The 19258-nt window shown below is 46.0% G+C and overlaps 1 protein-coding gene across 1 annotated transcript; it reads left to right on the forward strand.

The window, feature by feature from the left end:
- The first annotated feature begins 2978 nt into the window (after positions 1 to 2978).
- On the forward strand, positions 2979 to 7772 carry PHOX2B (paired like homeobox 2B). Its single transcript, XM_058722741.1, has 3 exons — positions 2979 to 3454; positions 4302 to 4489; positions 5484 to 7772. Exons 1-3 carry the CDS (start codon positions 3214 to 3216, stop codon positions 5997 to 5999), a joined length of 945 nt encoding a protein of 314 aa, XP_058578724.1. The 5' UTR covers positions 2979 to 3213; the 3' UTR covers positions 6000 to 7772.
- The last annotated feature ends 11486 nt before the right edge of the window (positions 7773 to 19258 follow it).

Consider the following 19258-nt stretch of genomic DNA (forward strand, 5'->3'; position numbering starts at 1 on the left):
CGCAGGCGGGGAGAAACCCAGTCCGGGGGCCCAGGGTGCCTCGGGGAGCGCGAGGCAGTGCCCAGCTCGGGCCTCGGCTGGGCCTGCCCCTCACCCCCCACCCTTCTCTGGCACCCCCTACCGGCCTCGCACGCCCCTCGCCCGGGCCCTTTGGCGGAGTCTTAGCACTGCTCCCTGGGCTTCTCCCGTCTCCCCCCTCGGAAGCCTCCAGATCCAGCTCCCCCGACCTGCACACCGCAGTCCCCACGCCAACAGCTCCAGCGCTTAGGGACTGCCCTCGTGTACCGACGGAATCCCAAAGTTCTACTTTGTCACTCAAGAGCCACCGTCAATAGCTGTTGATATGAACCCTGCACCTCCGAGCTCCCCTCACACTCCGGGTCTGCGGCCCACCTCCGTCCCAAGGGCTATAGAGACCTCTAGGGACTGTCTGCAGATTAGGACGCAAGGTGTAATTGCCCTGCACTCCGGGCGGGCGCAGAGCCGTGGCTCCCGGAGGATGGAGCTTCTTGGGCAGAGCGCGCGCGCTCTACACCCGGCGGAGACACAACCCCGGGTGCACCAAGGCACAGGCGCCAAGAGAGGTGTAAGCCTGGTAATTGCCAAACACGGGCCTCGGAGCCAAAACGCATCGCCGCCCAGACGCACTGTGTCACTCTCCTGCAGAGAAACGCGCTTAAAATCCACGTGAGCCGGAGGAGGGGGCTTGCTGGGTGCCATCCAGACCTGTCTGTGCTCCCTGCATCCACACCCCCTGAATGCCGGCCTGGGCAAGCGGGGTCGTGTTCGGAAAACCAGGAGGCACCCCCCTCTCCCAAAAGTTCGAGGGATTCTAGAAACTTGGACAATCGCAGCCTTATGCTTGACAACCTATCCTCCACCTCCCTTAAAGGGGGGGTCGTGGCGGTGGTGGTGTAAATAAGGGGGGGGGGGAATTCCATGTGTAGCGTCCAAAGGGGCACAGCCACCTCCCGGTCCAAATGCAGATCCATATTCATGAGAACGGGATAAATAAAGACAAATCCCCACTGTAATAACACTTGGATTCCCATCCGTCTTTGCTGGCCTTTAGGTTTAGGGGACTGAAGACAGATGTTTGCATCTCTTTTCTCCTCTTGTCTGGTGACCATAAAGAAAAACCATTTAGAGCGTTGCAATTTGTTTCTCGGCGCAGTACAACCTTGTACACATTTATTTTCATTTCACCCCCGTGCACAAAAAAGTGCACACTGGTCACCAAGGGCCCTTCTTTATCAAATACGCATTGTACAACATACAACTGCAATAAAACTATCAGCCCTCCCCATAAAACTATCACCAGGCTGCTCCGCAGGTCCTGCTGCGTGCACTTCCGACATTAGCTTTTCCTCGCGTCCAGAGGATGCGCCATCACCTGAAACCAGCCTGAAACTCACCCAGCAGAGAAGCACGAGGCTGGGGGGCCCGAAGCCCCTGTTTAATCCATTACAGCGTCCGCTTCAGTTTAGTGCGCAATAAAACACGGTGGCAGTGGAGAGCCGGCGCCCATCCACTCCCCAGCACTAGCATCGAATTAAACCACTTAGTTTGGCAAACACTGAACGCCTAAATGCCCCTATAAAGACTTTATGAGTTTGTTACTTTAATTACTGACTTGTTACAGAGCACATAAAGGGGGTAATGAATGCAATAAAACTAATTATCTACACATTTAATTCATATAAAATATCCAGGGTTTGTTTACACCACACGGCGATTCAACTAAGCATTCCTCCTCTTGTCCACCGAGAGGAAGGATTTAATGAAATAGTTTTCCTTATTCTGCTAGAGCCTAACGAACCAAATGAAAATTACCCTCCGCTTAAATCATGGGGCCACCGAGGTCCACAAATCACCGCTCGCTTCTTTGTCTGCACCTTGCTGCCAGCACCCAAGAGCCTGAGGAGTTTGGACAAGGAAAGTGCCCGACCTGCAGCCTGGGCATTTAAAGAGCAAAGATTGTGCTCACTGCGGTCAACAAACCTGAAGGGCAAGCAGACAGGAATCTTCTTTTCAAAGCCCCGGGTCTGTGGGGGGCTGTGGGCACCTGAAAAAGTGTAGGTGATAAAAGAGGAGAATGCCCGAGAGGGATGGAAGAGGAGACACATTTGGGGACACTTCTTGCCCACTTGCCAGCTATGGAGTAATTAAAATCAAAACCGCACAGAACTGCCAAACCAACAAAAATGCAAACCTCGAGCTAACGCAGAAAGACCCAGAGCGGACCTCAAAGAAGCCATCGGTTGACAAGCCAGATGTTTCACATTCAAGAGCTTTACTCAGATGTTGTTTTATTTTTTAAACAGCTGTGTAAACGGAGTCTCTAGAAAAAGCACGTTAAGCAGCGACGAGAAATGCAATTTATAAGATGCTCTCTTTTTTTTAAACCCCCTCTACCAGGTGTATTTTAAAGAAATCCGCTTATCCTTCACATAAACCCCCTTGGCCCACTTACTCTATGTTACAGGGCGCCTGAGTCTTGCCAATGTCCCAGTCCTTTATAACATTTCATGCACTTCGGGGGGTAGGCTTGTTGTTAAATTGAGCGTGTAACGCTCTTACAAAACAGGTTTTCTATGACATCAAGGTTTCTTCTCCCTAACCGAGGGGGAGAAAAAAAAAAAAAAAAGAGGACGAAGAAGAGGGAAAACACACACACTATCTCAATTTATGCCTAAGGTATATGATCAGTTAAAAAGGCTTAAAAGCTCGGGGAAATTGGATCAGGGAGAATCGTCACCCAACTTTCATTATTTCCAAGTAGTGTGATTGAATTAAAGGGCAGGGAGCTGGTTAGAAGGGAGGATCAGGGGCTCAGTGCGTAATGGTGTGGTATTAAATTCTAATTAGAGATGCAGGAATCAATGATAGGGAGGTTGGACAGCTCAGTTCCCCAGTGCCAGCCCAATAGACGGATGAGTTATTGTCATGTAAAAAGCGCCAGCAATAAGACCAACCGCTTTGCTATTGTCCAAGTGGAAAGAGCCAAGTTTATTATGAGGACTATATGCTCTAGAGACCTCAGACAAGGCATCTCATAGGAGGCTTTTTCATAAAACTAGGCTCTGCTGGTAGTAAGGAGGCCAGTTTGGAGGCAGGCGTTGAGCTGTGCACATCTCCCCACTCCAGCCACCTTCTCCATACCCATCTTTTATTTCATTTTTCCACTTGGCTGAGCCATCCAGAGCCTTTTCAATGTATAAAATGGAATATTCTTACCTCAATTCCTCTGCCTACGAGTCCTGTATGGCTGGGATGGACACCTCGAGCCTGGCTTCAGCCTATGCTGACTTCAGTTCCTGCAGCCAGGCCAGTGGCTTCCAGTATAACCCGATAAGGACCACTTTTGGGGCCACGTCCGGCTGCCCGTCCCTCACGCCGGGATCCTGCAGCCTCGGCACCCTCAGGGACCACCAGAGCAGTCCGTACGCCGCAGGTAAGGACCGCCAGCTTTCTCAGCGGAGGAAGCCGCCTTTCCGCTCGTATATAGGAAGCCTTGATTGCATTTGAAAATGGAAATGTGTTTAGTATTTACCAAACGAAATTTGCTTACACAAATGAAAGAATTTATCACGTTAGAAGCGATTGCAGGGAGGGGTAATTCACTTACAGGGTTACACTATCCTAGTCACACCCGAACCGCCAACAAAATTATCTTAAGCTGCCAAAATGATAGGCATAATTTATTTACTTTGCGATGAGACGTAAAGCTTAGAAAATAATTAAATAACAAAGAGTAAAGCTCATTACTGGCAGTGTCTCTTTTTTTAAGAACCGACAGCGGCTCACACCTCTTTCGCTGGTCATTTTTATGATTATTTCTTAAATTTATTATTATCATTATTTTTTGCAGCACTTTCCCCCAACTTTTGGGCAGGGTCAACTTCTGAGAATTGAAAAGTTCCAACAGTGGGAGTATGGGGTAATTTCTTCCCTAGTTCCCTGATATTCCGACTGATGTTTTTGGACTTTTTTTCCTCTCTCGTCTTTCCTCTTCAAAGCACTATCCCGTGCCCCGGCCCTCAGTCGTCTCCGGCGCGCTGTTTTAACCTACCCAAAGGTGCTCGTGCCAAGAGGGACCCTGCCAAAGCCCGGAGTTTGCCTGTTTCGGTATATAACTAATTTGCACGGTTTTTCTCCGCAGCTCCTCTCAGCCAGTCTTCCGCGCCGGCGTCGGTGGCCGCTCCAGCGCTACCGGATCTTGGAGTCCCCACGTTCCGGCTCCGCGGCCCGTGCGCTCCAGACAGTATCGCTCACACTCTGTCCCCTCTGTTGTCCCCCAGTTCCTTACAAACTTTTCACCGACCACGGCGGCCTCAACGAAAAGCGCAAGCAGCGGCGCATCCGCACCACTTTCACTAGCGCGCAGCTCAAAGAGCTGGAGAGGGTCTTCGCAGAGACGCACTACCCTGACATCTACACCCGGGAGGAGCTGGCTCTGAAGATCGACCTCACCGAGGCGCGAGTCCAGGTATGCGCGCCCGGAAACCGACCCTGCTTCGCCACACCCGGCCCGGTAGGGTACGGAGGCGGGGAGCGGGCGGTGCTCCTGAAGGTTCGGAATACCCGGGCCTCTCCACACGAGGGCCTGGGACTCCAGGGCCGAACAGAGAGGCCAAGTTCCAGAAGGGCTGTGCACGCGAGGAAGGGTTGGGGCGTGCGCTCGTGTTTGTACGTGCACAGCTGCAAAGCGTTTTCCACCTCAGGTAGCCCTGCAGAGACTTTCGGGGTCTTGGGACGTGAATGAGCAGGGCTTTGGGGGACAGGAAATGCCTTGTGGCGGGGGTGCAGACGTTGCCCCCGTATCATACGTGGGTTTCTTGTTTTTGTTTTTCTGCCTCCTAACTCAAGTTCTTTTAACTTGGAACCGTGGAGTATAGGTGTCTTTCCCGGGTAACTATGACTGGGATCACATTTGCAAAGGGGCTGCAACTCCATGAAGGTCATGAACAGCGGCTAACCCTAACCTTTTAGGGACACAGGTGCACTCACGAGCTGGCCAGGCGCCACTCCAGATGAGCCCCATTGTACGCTACCTCGGGCTCAAAGGCCAGGATGGGCGGCGAGCGTCAAACCCAGAGATACCCTCCTTCAAACAATTAGGGTTTAACCTTAGACCTGCGGCCTAGAGTGGTATGGAGAGTTTGGGGTGGCTCAAGAAATTGACTGAGCAAAGGCCGGCCAATACAAAGGCTTCCCTTTCAGGGAATCTCGGCGACAGGGGGCCTTTTAACATCTCCTGCAAGCCGCCTTCTTCCTGGCATGCTCAGGTGACCCTAAGAAAGTTTCTCCGAAGACGCACCCGCGGGGGCGAACTTGGTGGCGGGGTGCGCGCAGGGGTCCCCGTCGCGCGAGGAGTTTAAAACAAACAGATGCGGAAAGAGAGCCGTCCTACTCCGCGCTTGGCTTGCGGGTTTCCTGCTTTCTCGCGCTGCTTCACCGCCTCTCCTCTCCCCTTGCGCCAGGTGTGGTTCCAGAACCGCCGCGCCAAGTTCCGCAAGCAGGAGCGGGCAGCAGCGGCCGCCGCGGCCGCGGCCAAGAACGGCTCTTCGGGAAAGAAGTCCGATTCGTCCCGGGACGACGAGAGCAAAGAGGCCAAGAGTACCGACCCGGACAGCACTGGGGGCCCCGGCCCCAACCCCAACCCCACTCCCAGCTGCGGGGCGAGTGGCGGCGGCGGCGGCGGGCCCAGCCCGGCAGGAGCCCCGGGGGCTGCGGGGCCCGGGGGCCCGGGAGGTGAACCCGGCAAGGGAGGCGCGGCGGCGGCGGCGGCGGCTGCGGCGGCGGCTGCTGCGGCGGCGGCGGCGGCAGCGGCCGGGGGTCTGGCTGCAGCCGGGGGCCCTGGACAAGGCTGGGCTCCCGGCCCCGGGCCCATCACCTCCATCCCGGATTCTCTCGGGGGCCCTTTCGCCAGTGTCCTATCTTCGCTCCAAAGACCCAACGGTGCCAAAGCCGCCTTAGTGAAAAGCAGTATGTTCTGATCTGCGATCCTGCGGCAGCGGCGGCGGCGGCGGCGGCGGCGGCGGCGGCGGGCGAGCCGGGTCCGGGCGGGCGAGCGGGCGAGCGGGTAGGCCCAAGCCTATTGTCGTTGCTGCTGCCGCGGCTTTTCACCGAGAACCCGAAGTTATCGCGATAAGAATAAAGAGAAAAATGGCGCCCCCATTTCAACCCCACTCCTCCCCCTATCGTGAACCCCCAAACAAAACAAAACTCAAAACTTCCCTGGCTTGGCACCTGCCTCGGGGCCGCGCAGACAGGCCAGGGCTCAGCCTGCTGACCGGGGCGGGGGGGGGGCGGTGTGCAGCGCGGCCCGGACTCGGGGGCACTCTCAGGGGGGCTGTGTCTGCGTGTCGGTATATGTCTGTCTCGGGGAATGTGTGTCTGTGGCCCGAGCAGGTGACAGGGAGAGATGGGGGGGGGGGGGCGCGCAACCGACTCAGCGACTTGCTTAGGAAAAGAAAAAAGTAAACAATCCCCTCAACTTAAAAAAAAAAAAAAAATTTAGTAAGGCAGAGATCACTTTAAAAACAAGCAAACAACCCGGAAAGGCTTTTAAATCCAAGGGAAAACAAGTAAGGTGGGGAAGAAGGGAGGCTGAAGCTAGCACCGTCTGAGGGCTCTATCTTGTGAACCCCCAAATTTGCGCCCTTCTGACAGCACAGACTCCCTTGGGGCTCCTCCTCAAGGGAAAGTAAGGGTGCCTTCCAGCCCCCCTTCCCCTCGTGTCCTTGGGTTCGGGTTGCTGAGGCGACGACTCGTGCAGACTGTCCCCGCGGCCAAGGTGACTTCCTCGCTCCCACCTGCCTATCCCACCTCGCCAACACCATCCTGCCATTAGCGCATCCGAACCCCACATAGTTGCAACTCCCAACCCCGAATCTTTGCAGCCACTCGGCCCTGAAAGATGCCCTATACATGAGATGCCTTTTCATCCGCAAACTCTGCGAACGGTCTATTTCGCAATTCTTCCCTTTTTTTTTTTCTTTCCTGTCACACCCCTCCCACCGGCATTTTCTTCTTCCACCAGCTTTTACCGAACTTTTTGGCACTGCTTTGGATTAGAGTCAATTGCAGTCCACGCAACTGGCTGCAGAGAAACCTACCGAGCAAAGAAAGGCGTGCACACAAGTTTGCAGAAGTGTCTCGGTTTGCATTTCTGTTTGATAGGAAATGGACTCACATCCTGTATGGTGGATGGACTGTATATTGATGATTCCATTCTTCAAGCAGATTAGACATCTCTGTTGGAATTTGTTTTTTGTTTTTGTTTTTATTTTAAAAGGCACAAACTATAGATATTAGTTGAATGTTGAGGCTTTAACTTTTTCCGTGTCTTTCTACAACTGTGTTCTGTGACTCAATTGTATCGTGTTAATATCAGTACAGACCGTCTCCTCTACGTGACCGTATAATGTTTTTCTCTTCTTGTAGTCTCTATGGCGTGTCTTTATGGAGTAATAAGGTTCTCACGGGTTCAATTCCTTTGTGTTTAGAGAGACCAAGGTTCAGACAATGGTATATATTTTTGTTATCAGGTGCATGTCTGTCTGATTTCTTTTTTCTTCTTGTTGGACTATGTTTGTGAACATAAGCGTCATAAGTTATGTTTCAGATTTTCAAATTTATTTATATGTGTTATAATGAATGCTTCTATTTAAAAGGGAAATATTTCTACATGTGCATATAGTTTTCCAAGAGTGTACCATTAACTTGATTGTTGATAATAAAAACAAAAAGCAAGTCTAGCAATTGAACTCTTCTGACTTTTCCTTGATTTTTTTTAAAATTTAATTTTAGAAATTATAAGGGAGGACAGAGGAAGAGGAAATTGTACAAAATATCTAGAAGCCACTGTAGCTCTGGAAACCCAAGCAGATTAGGGAGTCTAAATGCACGCATCCAAATTCAGCCAATATAAAATTTAGTGCTTGGGATAGCAGGCAAGATTCTCTGGTCTGTGTTTATTTGTCTTGCAGTCACCAAACATAAAAGCACAACTAGGGCGTTGATAAAAATGTTCACATGGATGCCTACACTGAGGCCAGGGGACTCAGTGACAGCAAAAGTAGGTTTTGAATACCCAGCTTGGAGAAAGACTCATAAGTGAGGATTCCGTGTGCAGGTGCTTTCGGGACCAAGGGCATCTAGTAAGGTCCGAATGGTAGAGCCTCCTTAAGCCTTGCAGAATGCCAGCACCCGGGAACACCAGAGGGTCTCTATGTGGGCAAGTGGATCCGGAAGGCCTTGGCCTGAGAACAGCTCTGCAAGGTTGGTGTGTTTGGAGACATAACACTGGCAACAACCGAAATTAGTGAGCACTTGCATGTAGCTATCTGTGCTTTCCATGCGTTATCTCATCTACCCCTCAAAACAACACCACAAAGCAGGTAATATTCCTATACTCATTTTCTTATAAACAGATGAGATGCTAAAGTGACAAAGAAGTTAACTTGCTCTAGAGTCTCTACTGTATGAGTGATGGGGCCAGCCTTTGAACCCAGGAACTCTAATTACAGAGCCTGAACATTAACTACCCCACTGGTCCCCCCAAAGTATGGTCCCTGGACCAGCAGCATCAGCATCACCTGGGAACTTGTTAGATACACAAATTCTTAGACTCCATCCTACATCTACTGAATCAGAAACTCTGGGAGTGCAGCCTGGCAATTTATGTGTTTTAATGAATTCTATAGAGGATATGAGAACCACTGAACAACATTGTAAGAAACCCAAACAGGAAGGTTCCAGAATTGGGACTACCTTGGGAATAGGTGTGTGTGTGTGTGTGTGTGTGTGTGTGTGTTGAGGGGGGAGTGCTGGCAGCTTCAGTGATCCCCTTTTGAAAGGAGGGAATCATCATCACAGCCCCAAAATGGAATCTGCTTCTTCCTTGAACTGTTTGGTTGGTCAACCTTCTTCAAGCAGAAGCCTGTGTGGTACTTCTCCAGGCCTTACCAATAGATGACTCAGTTCTCCTCATTTGAGGAGAGTCCATAGTCTGCTTCCTCTGGCCTGAGGATTAGCTGCTGATCTGGCTTGAATTTATCAGAGCTTCTCACCTTAGGCATCCAAATATGGCTTTCAGCAAATCAGGCAGATTTCCTTTAGAATTTTCAAACATTTGGATTTTATCTAACTTCTAATAGTGTTTCTAAAGGACTTTTAAGTAGTCTAAAAAATCTGTTTTTGGGGCACCTGGGTGGCTGAGTCAGTTGAACGTCCGACTTTGGCTCAGGTCACGATCCCGCAGTCTGTGAGTTCGAGCCCCGCATCGCATCAGGCTCTGTGCTGACAGCTCAGAGCCTGGAGCCTGCTTTGGATTCTGTGTCTCCCTCTCTTTCTGCCCCTCCCCCGCTCATGCTCTGTCTCTCTCTCTGTCAAAAATAAATAAACAGGGACACCTGGGTGGCTCAGTCGGTTAAGTGGCTGACTTCGGCTCAGGTCATGATCTCGCAGTCCGTGAGTTCGAGCCCCGCATCGGTCTCTGTGCTGACGGCTTGGAGCCTGGAGCCTGCTTCTGTTTCTGTGTCTCCCTCTCTCTCTACCCCTCCCCCATTCGAGCTCTGTCTCCCTCTGCCTTTCAAAAATGAATAAATGTTTAAAAATTTAAAAAAATAAACATTCAAAAAAATTTTTTAAATCTTTTTAAATGCTCTATGCAAACTCCCAAGACAATATTCCATAAGAAATGGCATTAATTGTGCTGATCTAAAATGCCAACAATTGCAAGATCCCTTAGACCCCATCCCTTGATTGTAAGTGTAATTTACAAGGTCTAGGAGAGGCAAAAAGTAGGACAGGAATTTATAGAGGAAAAGGACATTCAAAGTCCAGGTAACCCAGTCCTAGGCTTGGCTAGAAGAAAATTAGCCTTCCCTTAGGCATCGAGGGCCACTGTAAATTGATGGCCAGAACAGTGAGCAGGCATTCTGGACAACTTACAACCAGGAGAAAGAAAGAAAACAAGAAGCAGAAAGAGGAACAAAAGAGAAAGAAGGAAGAGGAAAAACAAATAGCCAAAGTAGAGATTTTAGAAACCTCAGTGAAAGTCCTAGACATCCTTTCAGATGGGTGCAAACTAGATGAAGATCCCCAAATTCCCTTCTCTTGGCCTTGACTTGCTTGAGCAACTTAGCTCCAGGATAAGGGAAACTCTGGAGATTAATGAGGAATAATACATGCTTCCCATCCCCGTACTGCCTTGGCTTCCCAATGGATTGCATTTTTAGTGTCTGGAAGCACCCAGCTTCAGTATTTTAAATATTAACTTCTTTTTTAATTTGGGTCACCTCTGCCTCTCTTACTGATCAACGAGGCAAACTATTAGGAGGCAAGTTTATGATCAAATGCAAAATAATGCCCTTGTAATATGATGGAGCCTAGTGGCAGGACACTGTGTCTCTTGAGTTGTGTCATTTCCTTGGAGCCCTGCACAGTGTGAACAAGCTCACTTCCACTTTTCCTCTCCTAAAGAATTTGCATTTTGGCTCATCAAGGCATCCTTTTTCCTGGCAACTGCGGGACCACATGTGACTTCACAAAAGCTGCATGAGCTGATGCCAGATGGCCACCTCTAAGCCAAGTCTCCTTCAAGATGGCTGAGTATAGAGAACCAGAGAGTGGTTTCTGAGGACAGCAGGTAACCAAGCAAATAGTAGCTGTCTACAACTCACCCAGATGCTTCTCTCTGGCCATACCACATCCTTAGAAATACAGCCTGTGACTAGATTGAGATGATCCTCAATTCAGGGAAAAGATCCACATGACTTTGGACTGCAAGTAACTTAATCCCTTTGAGCCTGATGCATCAACTATAAATGTGAATAATAATACAGACTTTGTAGGGTTGTTGGTGGAATGAAATAAAATATACAAGCATCCAGCATAGCAGGAAGTTTTCAGCAAATGTCAGATATGATGATGATGATGATGATGACGAAGAAACTTCTAGATCCTTTCTTGATCTCTCTAGCCCAGGCTTCAGAAGGTTAAAAAGAGCCCTCAATTGTCACTGAAGTCAGTGGCCCAGGAACACAGAGTGTGAAGAATATGCAAAGCTTTGCTAAGGGTAACAGTCACAGCCAAGGGCTGACAAAATAACTACTAATATTTACTGAGTGCTCATTATATGCTAGACATTTTTTTTTAAGTAGGTTTCGTGCCCTGCACAGAACCCAATGTGGAGCCCAACTCAAGCTTGAACTCACCACCCTGAGATAAGACCTGAGCTAAGATCAAGAGTCAGATGCTTAATTGACTGAGCCACCCAGACACCCCTATGCCAGGCATTTTTAAGCTTACAAGTTTTAAAGCATTTAGTCCTCACAACTGCCCCCTGGAAAAAATACTGTTCCCACTTTTTTCTTAGGAGGAAACTGGGGTTATTCCTCTTAGGAGGCATAGAGGGGTTAGGTAACATGGACAGGATCACACAGCAGGAAGCCAACCTCATCTGGTTTGTCTCCACAACCCATGTTCTTTACAGTCTCTGCAAGAGGAAGAATTCATTTCAGCCCACAAAATCATACCTTTCCAGACCCAGGAAGAGATCTCATTTTGCAAAAAGACTCAGAAAGGGAAGTGAAAGTTAGAAAGGGCAACAGGAGGAGTGGTGTTGGGATAAGTATCCCAGCCAGGTTCGAAATGAAGTTCAAGGCCTGAAAGGGGGCAGGCTTTGCGATCCCCAGGAGGAGGGAGAATGTTCTCTGCAAGGCAGCGTATTTATAGCTCATGGTATCTTTCTGGTAAGTGAACAAGACAAGGAGTAGGCAGAGGTATGGAACACAAAAGGAAAAAAGACAGTTATGTCTATGAAGAATGGAACATCGGCCAGTGGATCAGAATGGATGTCAAGAGTAGATGTCAACTTCTAGGCTTATTTATCCCTGACATGACAGATAGGTGGCGCAAATGGGAAAAGCCCACCTGAATCCTTAATTTTCCAGCCTTGATTCTAGAGTGAGTATTCATAAAATTACATGGATAAATAATGACTGAATGCCTCCACCCAGTGGTACCTCCATATTGGAAAACAATGACCTGCTACTTCCCTAGGCCAGTAGGCAGGATTATCCGCAAACAGCCTATAACCATGTCCCTAGCACCACAGTAGACATTTTGGATCGTGTTAGTCTTGGTTTTTTAGACTTTTTAGTAATCTCTACCTGAAACTGAGCAATTTTGTTCATGATCAATGTGGGCCACAAAGCCACATTTTGTTAGTACCTGTGACTGTCACCAATGGAAGTCATAGATATTTTTATTTCACATTGGAGCTTTTGAAACTATCTCAATGTATCATTTATATTCCCCATTAATTTGAAATCATGGTAATTACTAGACTAGCCACTATATCTTGTTATTTAATATATTAATAAAGAAACACATATATGACTATATTACAAATTATGGAAGTAGCCCAAGTGTCCACCGATAGATGAATGGATAAAGAAGCTGTGATATATATATATATATATATATGCACACACACACACAATAGAGTATTATTGAGAATGAAATCTCAATATTGCCATTTGCAATGACATAGATAGAGCTAGAGAGTATAATGCTAAGCAAAATAAGTCAGAGAAAGACAAATATTATATGATTTTACTCATATGTGGAATTTTTTTTTTCAACGTTTTTTTAAAATTTATTTTTGGGACAGAGAGAGACAGAGCATGAACGGGGGAGGGGCAGAGAGAGAGGGAGACACAGAATCGGAAACAGGCTCCAGGCTCCGAGCCATCAGCCCAGAGCCTGACGCGGGGCTCGAACTCACGGACCGCGAGATCGTGACCTGGCTGAAGTCGGACGCTTAACCGACTGCGCCACCCAGGCGCCCCTCATATGTGGAATTTAAGAAACAAAACAAACAAGCAAAGGGGAAAAAGAGAGAGACAAACTAAGAAACACACTCTAAACTACAGAGAACCAACTGATGGTTATCGGAGGGGAGGTAGGTGGGGGGATGGGCAAAATAGGTGATAGGGATTAAGGAGTGCACTTGCTGTGATGAGCACTGGGTGATGTATGGAAGCGTTGAATCACTATATTGTACCCCTGAAACTAATATAACACTGTATGCTTACTGTACTGGAATTAAAACAAAAAATTAATACATAAGAAAATTAAAACATTTTTGATGATTTTATTTTAATTGGTTTCTTTTGCAATCTTATGCATTTTAGTTTTTGCGTTTAAAAATGTTATCTTGAGAAGAGTGCATAGACATAACCAGATTGCCAAGGGGTCTATGGCACATAAAAAAGGTGACAGCTCCTGGTTATTTGATGAGAGCAGGTGTCGACCCCCTCCCCGTCCTCCGCCCCCCATGTGGTGAAGCTCTGACTTTCAGAACCTTTATTAGGACCAGAGCTTGTGATCCATTTGCTCTACAGGTGGAAGAAGTCTTAGAAAAGTTTTAAAGCCAACAATACTTCTTCAGATAAAAAATAGAATAAAACAACCCCAAAAGCTGAACAAAGAAAGTTCTAGGATTTTAAAGATCACTGGCTGACTGGAGGAGACAGTGGAGAAGAGGCAGTGATTCCAAGGTTTCAGTGGGACTTGAATGCCCACCTACTATTTACTGAGTGTGTGCACAAGCCAAGCACTGTGCTGAGTGCACCCCAGAGCAGCCCTCTGTGATGAAGGAGATGCATTCCTTCTTTTACACTATTGAAATCAAAAGCTATTGAATCACTTGTCCAAGCCACATCGCTAATGGTGAAGTCAGGACTCAACCCAAACCCAGCCTCTAAAACAATATGCTAAAAAGTTTAAAAAAAGAGAGAGAGAGGTGGGGGGGGGGGGGAGGAATTCTTCATTTGCCTAGCTGTCATTCACTTTATTTTTTGTCTGAACCTGAAGCTATTTGGTTTGTTAAAATACCCCAAGGCCAAGTGATTGAGCAATGATGTTACTTTAGCCATGTGTTTTATGTCAAAGACCTCCCTCTGGGGAAAGTCAGACATCAAGGGGGAAGTAAAGCCTTCTTACCTGGACATAATTTCATTAGGGAACCAAATGGATGACTGTTTGCTATTTGCTATCCAATGATTTAAGCAGTGATTTCCAGAACAGGAAGAGCCTGGGTGTAAAACTTAATTTCTTTAAGGTCCCAGTGGCATGGCCACCTGAGGCAAAAGTAGAGTGTAAACTTGGTTTGTCTGAGTCATAAGATATTGTGCTATAGTCCTTTCTATGTGTTAGATACTCTGCTAGCTGTTTTGCATTTGTGATATAGTATAGGTTTTCAAAACTCCCGAGGTAGATAATTCTCATTTTATAGATTAAAAAAAAATACAAGTAACAGAAAGGCTGAGCAACTTACTTAAGATCCTAGAGCTGGTAAGTGCTCCAAACCCCTGTCCCTTTGATCCCCAAACCTTATTCTCTAAGGGTCCTTATTCTCAGAGTCCAGAGGAGTGGCTGAGGTTAACAGTCTAGAGCCAGGCACTGCCCTTAGCCCACAGCTCACTCCCTAGGCCAATGTCGAAAAGGGTAGAAAGGGTGATGGAAATGTTCTGGAATTTGATCATGGTGATGGCTACCCAACTTTGTGAATATACTAAAACCTCTTGAACTGTATACTTAAAAAGGGTGAAATAATTTTATGACATGTGAATCATATCTCAAAATTTTTTAATGAATAAATTTGACATTTAACATTGTTCAAGTTTAAAGTACTTGGATACTTTTATATATTGTAATATTATTGCTGATGTAGTGATATTTATTACATTACTAAGAGTAATAATTGTAGTACAATATTATTGTCTTTGTTCATTATACTGTGCATTAGATCTCTATGGCTTATTTAGTACTCATTATTTAGACTTATTTAATACTTATTCTATCACTCTTATTCCCCCAATCCTCATCCCCTGGTAACCATCAGTTTACTCTGTTTTTTATAGGTTTAACGTTTTTAGATTCCACATATAAGTGATATCATATAGTACTTGTTTTTTTCTGTCTGATTTATCTCACTTAACATAATGTGCTTAAGGTCCATCCATGTGGCACACATGAAAGAATATCCTCCTTTCTCATGGCTGAATAATATTTCATTGTGTATATGTACCACATTAAAAAAAATCAATTTGGGTTGTGTCCATATCTTGGCTATTGGGAATAATGCTGCAATAAACAAGGGAGTGCAAATGTCTGGTCAGAGTCTTGGTTTTAGGCACTCGTTGGCCTAAAACTGCACAGACCAGGCTCTGCTCACTGGCGCATCTGGCTCTGCTTCCTCTGCAACCATGTCTGACAATCTCAGTGTGCCTGAGATTGAGAAACTCAAGAAGTCGAAATTGAAGAAGACAGAAAGACAAGAGAAAAATCCACTGTCTTCAAAAGAAACGATTGAACAGAAGAAGCAAGCAGGTGAGTTGTAATGAGGGGTGTGCCATCAGCATGCACTGTATATTTCACAAGCATTGCCTTCTTTTAGCTGTTTAACTTTGTAAAATGCAAACAGATCAGATCAAATTTACGTGACTGAGCTGCCCCTTTTCACATCAAAGAATCGGGAACTACTGACAATGAAGGCTACTCCAGCCTCTCCCATCTGCCTGTTTAGCCGGCAGGGAAGGAAAAGAACTTGCGTGTTGGGGAAGGAAGAAGCTGGGTGTGATTGACAGAGAAATTTAGAGTAAAAACTAAGCCAATTCAAGGTGCCCTGCAGGCTGTAAAATGCAGTTTAATCAGAATGCCATTTCTTTGTTCAAATGATTTTAATTATCAGAATGCACAATTTTTAAAATATGCTAATAAAAAGTTTAAAATCTGAAAAAAATCCTGTTTTTAGTTTCTTTGGGTATAGCCCCAGATATGGAATTGCTGGATTGAGTGGTAGATTTATTTTTAATTTTTGGTGAACCTCCATATTGTTTTCCATAGCGGTTGGACTAATTTACATCCCCACAAACAATGGGTTGGGAAAAGGGTTCCCGTTTCACCACATCCTCAGCAGCACTTGTCTCTTGTCTTTTTGATGATAGCCATTCTAACAGGTGTAAGGTGATATCTCCTTGTGGTTTTGATTTGCATGTCCCTGATGGTTAGTGATGTTGAGCATCATCTCATGTATCTTGGCCATCTTGCTGCCCTCCTCGGAAAGTCTATTTAGTTCCTCTGCCCATTTTTTAAAGATTTTATTTTTTTAAATGTTTATTTATTTTTGAGAGAAAATGAAAGAGAGAGAGAGAGAGAAAGTAGGGGAGGGGCAGGGAGCGAGGGAGACGGAGGACCCGAAGCAGCAACCTGCCGAGGGCAGAAAGCCTGATGTAGGGCTTGAATTCATGTGAGATCATGACCTGAGCTGAAGTGGGACACTTAACTGACTAAGTCACCCAGGTGCCCCTTAAGATTTCATTTTTAAGATTGACCTCATGACCCAGCAATAGCACTGCTAGGAATTTACCGAAGGGATACAGGAGTGCTGATGCATAGAGGCACTTGGACCCCAATGTTTATAGCAACACTTTCAACAATAGCCAAATTATGGAAAGAGCCTAAATGTCCATCAACTGATGAATGGATAAAGAAATTGTGGTTTATATACACAATGGAATACTACGTGGCAATGAGAAAGAATGAAATCTGGCCTTTTGTAGCAACGTGGATGGAACTGGAGAGTGTTATGCTAAGTGAAATAAGTCATACAGAGAAAGACAGATACCATATGTTTTCACTCTTATGTGGATCCTGAGAAACTTAACAGAAGATCATGGGGGAGGGGAAGGAAAAGAAAAAGTGAGAGAGGGAGGGAGCCAAACCATAAGAGACTCTTAAGAACAGAGAAAAAAGTGAGGATTGATGGGGGCTGGGAAGGAGGGGAGGGTGGGTGATGGGCATTGAGGAGGGCACCTGTTGGGATGAGCACTGGGTGTTGTATGGAAACCAATTTGACAACAAATTTCATAGTTAAAAAAAAGATTTCATTTTTAAGCAATCTTTACACCCATCATAGGGCTGGAAACCACAAACTGGAGATCAAGAGTTGCCCGCTCCACCAACTGAGCCAGCCAGGCGCCCCTCCTCTGCCCAATTTTAATTGGATTTTTAAAAATATGTATTTATTTTGGGGAGAGCACAAGTGGGGGAGGGGCAGAGAGAGGAGGGCAGAGGATCTGAAGAGGGCTGTGTGCTGACAGACTGACAGCAGCAAGCCTGAAGTGGGGCTCGAACTCACGAACCTGCGCGATCACGATCTAAGCTGAAGTTGGGCGCTCAACTGACTGAACCACCCAGGTGTCCCTAATTGATTTTTTTATCATTAAGTTGACTGAGTTCTTTATATATTTTACATATTAACCTCTCATCTGATATATGGCTTGCAAAAATTTTCTTCTGTAGGTCGTCTTCATTTTGCTTATTGTTTCTTTTGCTGTGCAGAAGCTTTTGAGTTTAACATAGTCCCATTTGTTGATTTTGGCTCCTGTTGTTTGGTTGTTGTTTGTGCTTTTGGCATCATGTCCAAAATCGTGTCTGAAACCAGTATCAACGAGCTTCTTCCCTATGTTTTCTTCTAGGAGTTTTATGGTATCAGGTCTTCTGTTTAAGTCTTTGATCCATTTTGAGTTAATTTTTGTAAGCGGTATGAGACAGAGGTTCAATTTCATTGTTCTGTGTGTGTTTCTCCAGTGTTTCAGCACTATTTGTTAAAGTGACTGTCCTTTCCCCATTGAGTATTCTTGGTTTCTTTGTCATATATTAGTTGACCACGTATGCTGGGATTTCATTCTGGGCTCTCTCTTCCGTTCCATTGTTGATGTATCTACTTTTGTGCCAGTGCCACAGTTTTTATTACTATGGTTTTGTAGTATAGTTTGAAATCCTGAAGCATGATACTTCCAGCCTTGTTCATTTCTCAGCTTTTTTTTTTTTTAAAGCAGAGACTAATATGGGAAACCCAGCATTGATTTGTCTTCTTTTCTGATGTCCTTGATTTCTTGCAGGCAAAGTTCATACACACCTTCATCTTAGTCTTAAGTCAGAACAACATAAATTAACAGAGAGGGAAGAGAGTGGAAATATTACTGTTTTCTTAAACAATTGTCCTTCCCCCCCCCCCCCCCCCGTCTAGTGAATGTACTACAATACTGATTTCAAAACAAAGTGGGCAAAAATTTCTTAATTTTGCCTTATGTTTTGTGGTGGTTTTCTCCACCTAATCATTGAAAGTCCAGAGAACTGTGAAAATAGTCAGACATTTAAGTATCCCTCTACCTGACCATAGAGTGAAGCAATCATGTGTGGAAACTCCTCTGTAGGGCCAGTCTCATCTTCTGTTAAAGGAGAAGAAGTTGGGGCACCTGGGTGGCTCAGTCGGTTAAGCAGCCGACTTCGGCCCAGGGCATGATTTCATGGTCCGTGAGTTCGAGCCCCGCGTCGGGCTCTGTGCTGACAGCTCAGAGCCTAGAGCCTGTTTCAGATTCTGTGTCTCCTTCTCTCTGACCCTCCCCCGTTCATGCTTTGTCTCTGTCTCAAAAATAAATAAACATTAAAAAAATTAAAAAAAAAAAAGGAGAAGTCAAATTTAAAGGATATTTGAAAAATACGTGAAAGCATCCATCCACTTTTACTGAGATTTTCTTCAAGTCCATTGAAACATAAACAAGTAATTTCTTAAAAAGTCCTCAAAAGACTAAACTTTCAGCACACATTTATTAGCAGAAATCAGAGGAGCCCACCCAAAATGTTGTTTCGTGTTTTGTTGTAAGGTCTTTTGAGAACTATAGATGATGTTGGTGTATGAGTTTTCAAGAAGACATAAGTTGCCTTTTGAGGAGCTGATTTTCTGGCCTTAGAACAATTGTGGCTTTTTGTTAACTTGGGATTCTCCTGGTTTACAAAGTTTCTGCCTGGAAAGAGAGAACCGCATCTAGATGATAGTCCTGTGGTTACTTTCTTTTTGGTGGGATGTTCTTTAGCACTGTTGGTGCTATGATTGGTTAGGATTGGTTTCCTACTTGTTGAAAAAATAGTTTGGAAAAGTAATAGAACTGTATCTGGAAAGAAAAAAAGAGAGAAATATATCTGAATGATTCAGTGACTTCGAGGTCTTAAAAAATCACTTAGGTAATACAGACACACAATTCAAATGATTTAAAAGGTTCTTCAATGATGGGGCACCTGGATGGCTCAGTCGGTTAAGCATCTCACTTTGACTCAGGTCATGATTTTGCAGTCTGTGAGTTCGAGTCCCATCTCTGGCCCAGCTCTGTGATGA

Source organism: Neofelis nebulosa, chromosome 3, assembly GCF_028018385.1.
Source record: "Neofelis nebulosa isolate mNeoNeb1 chromosome 3, mNeoNeb1.pri, whole genome shotgun sequence".
Classification (NCBI taxonomy): Eukaryota; Metazoa; Chordata; class Mammalia; order Carnivora; family Felidae; genus Neofelis; species Neofelis nebulosa.

Bases quoted from the DNA above. Each gene is read 5' to 3' on its own strand.
- PHOX2B (XM_058722741.1), top strand. From the start codon at position 3,214: ATGTATAAAATGGAATATTCTTACCTCAATTCCTCTGCCTACGAGTCC. The intron at 3,455-4,301 runs GTAAGGACCGCC...GTTGTCCCCCAG, and splicing joins GAGCAGTCCGTACGCCGCAG to TTCCTTACAAACTTTTCACC. The intron at 4,490-5,483 runs GTATGCGCGCCC...CCCTTGCGCCAG, and splicing joins TCACCGAGGCGCGAGTCCAG to GTGTGGTTCCAGAACCGCCG.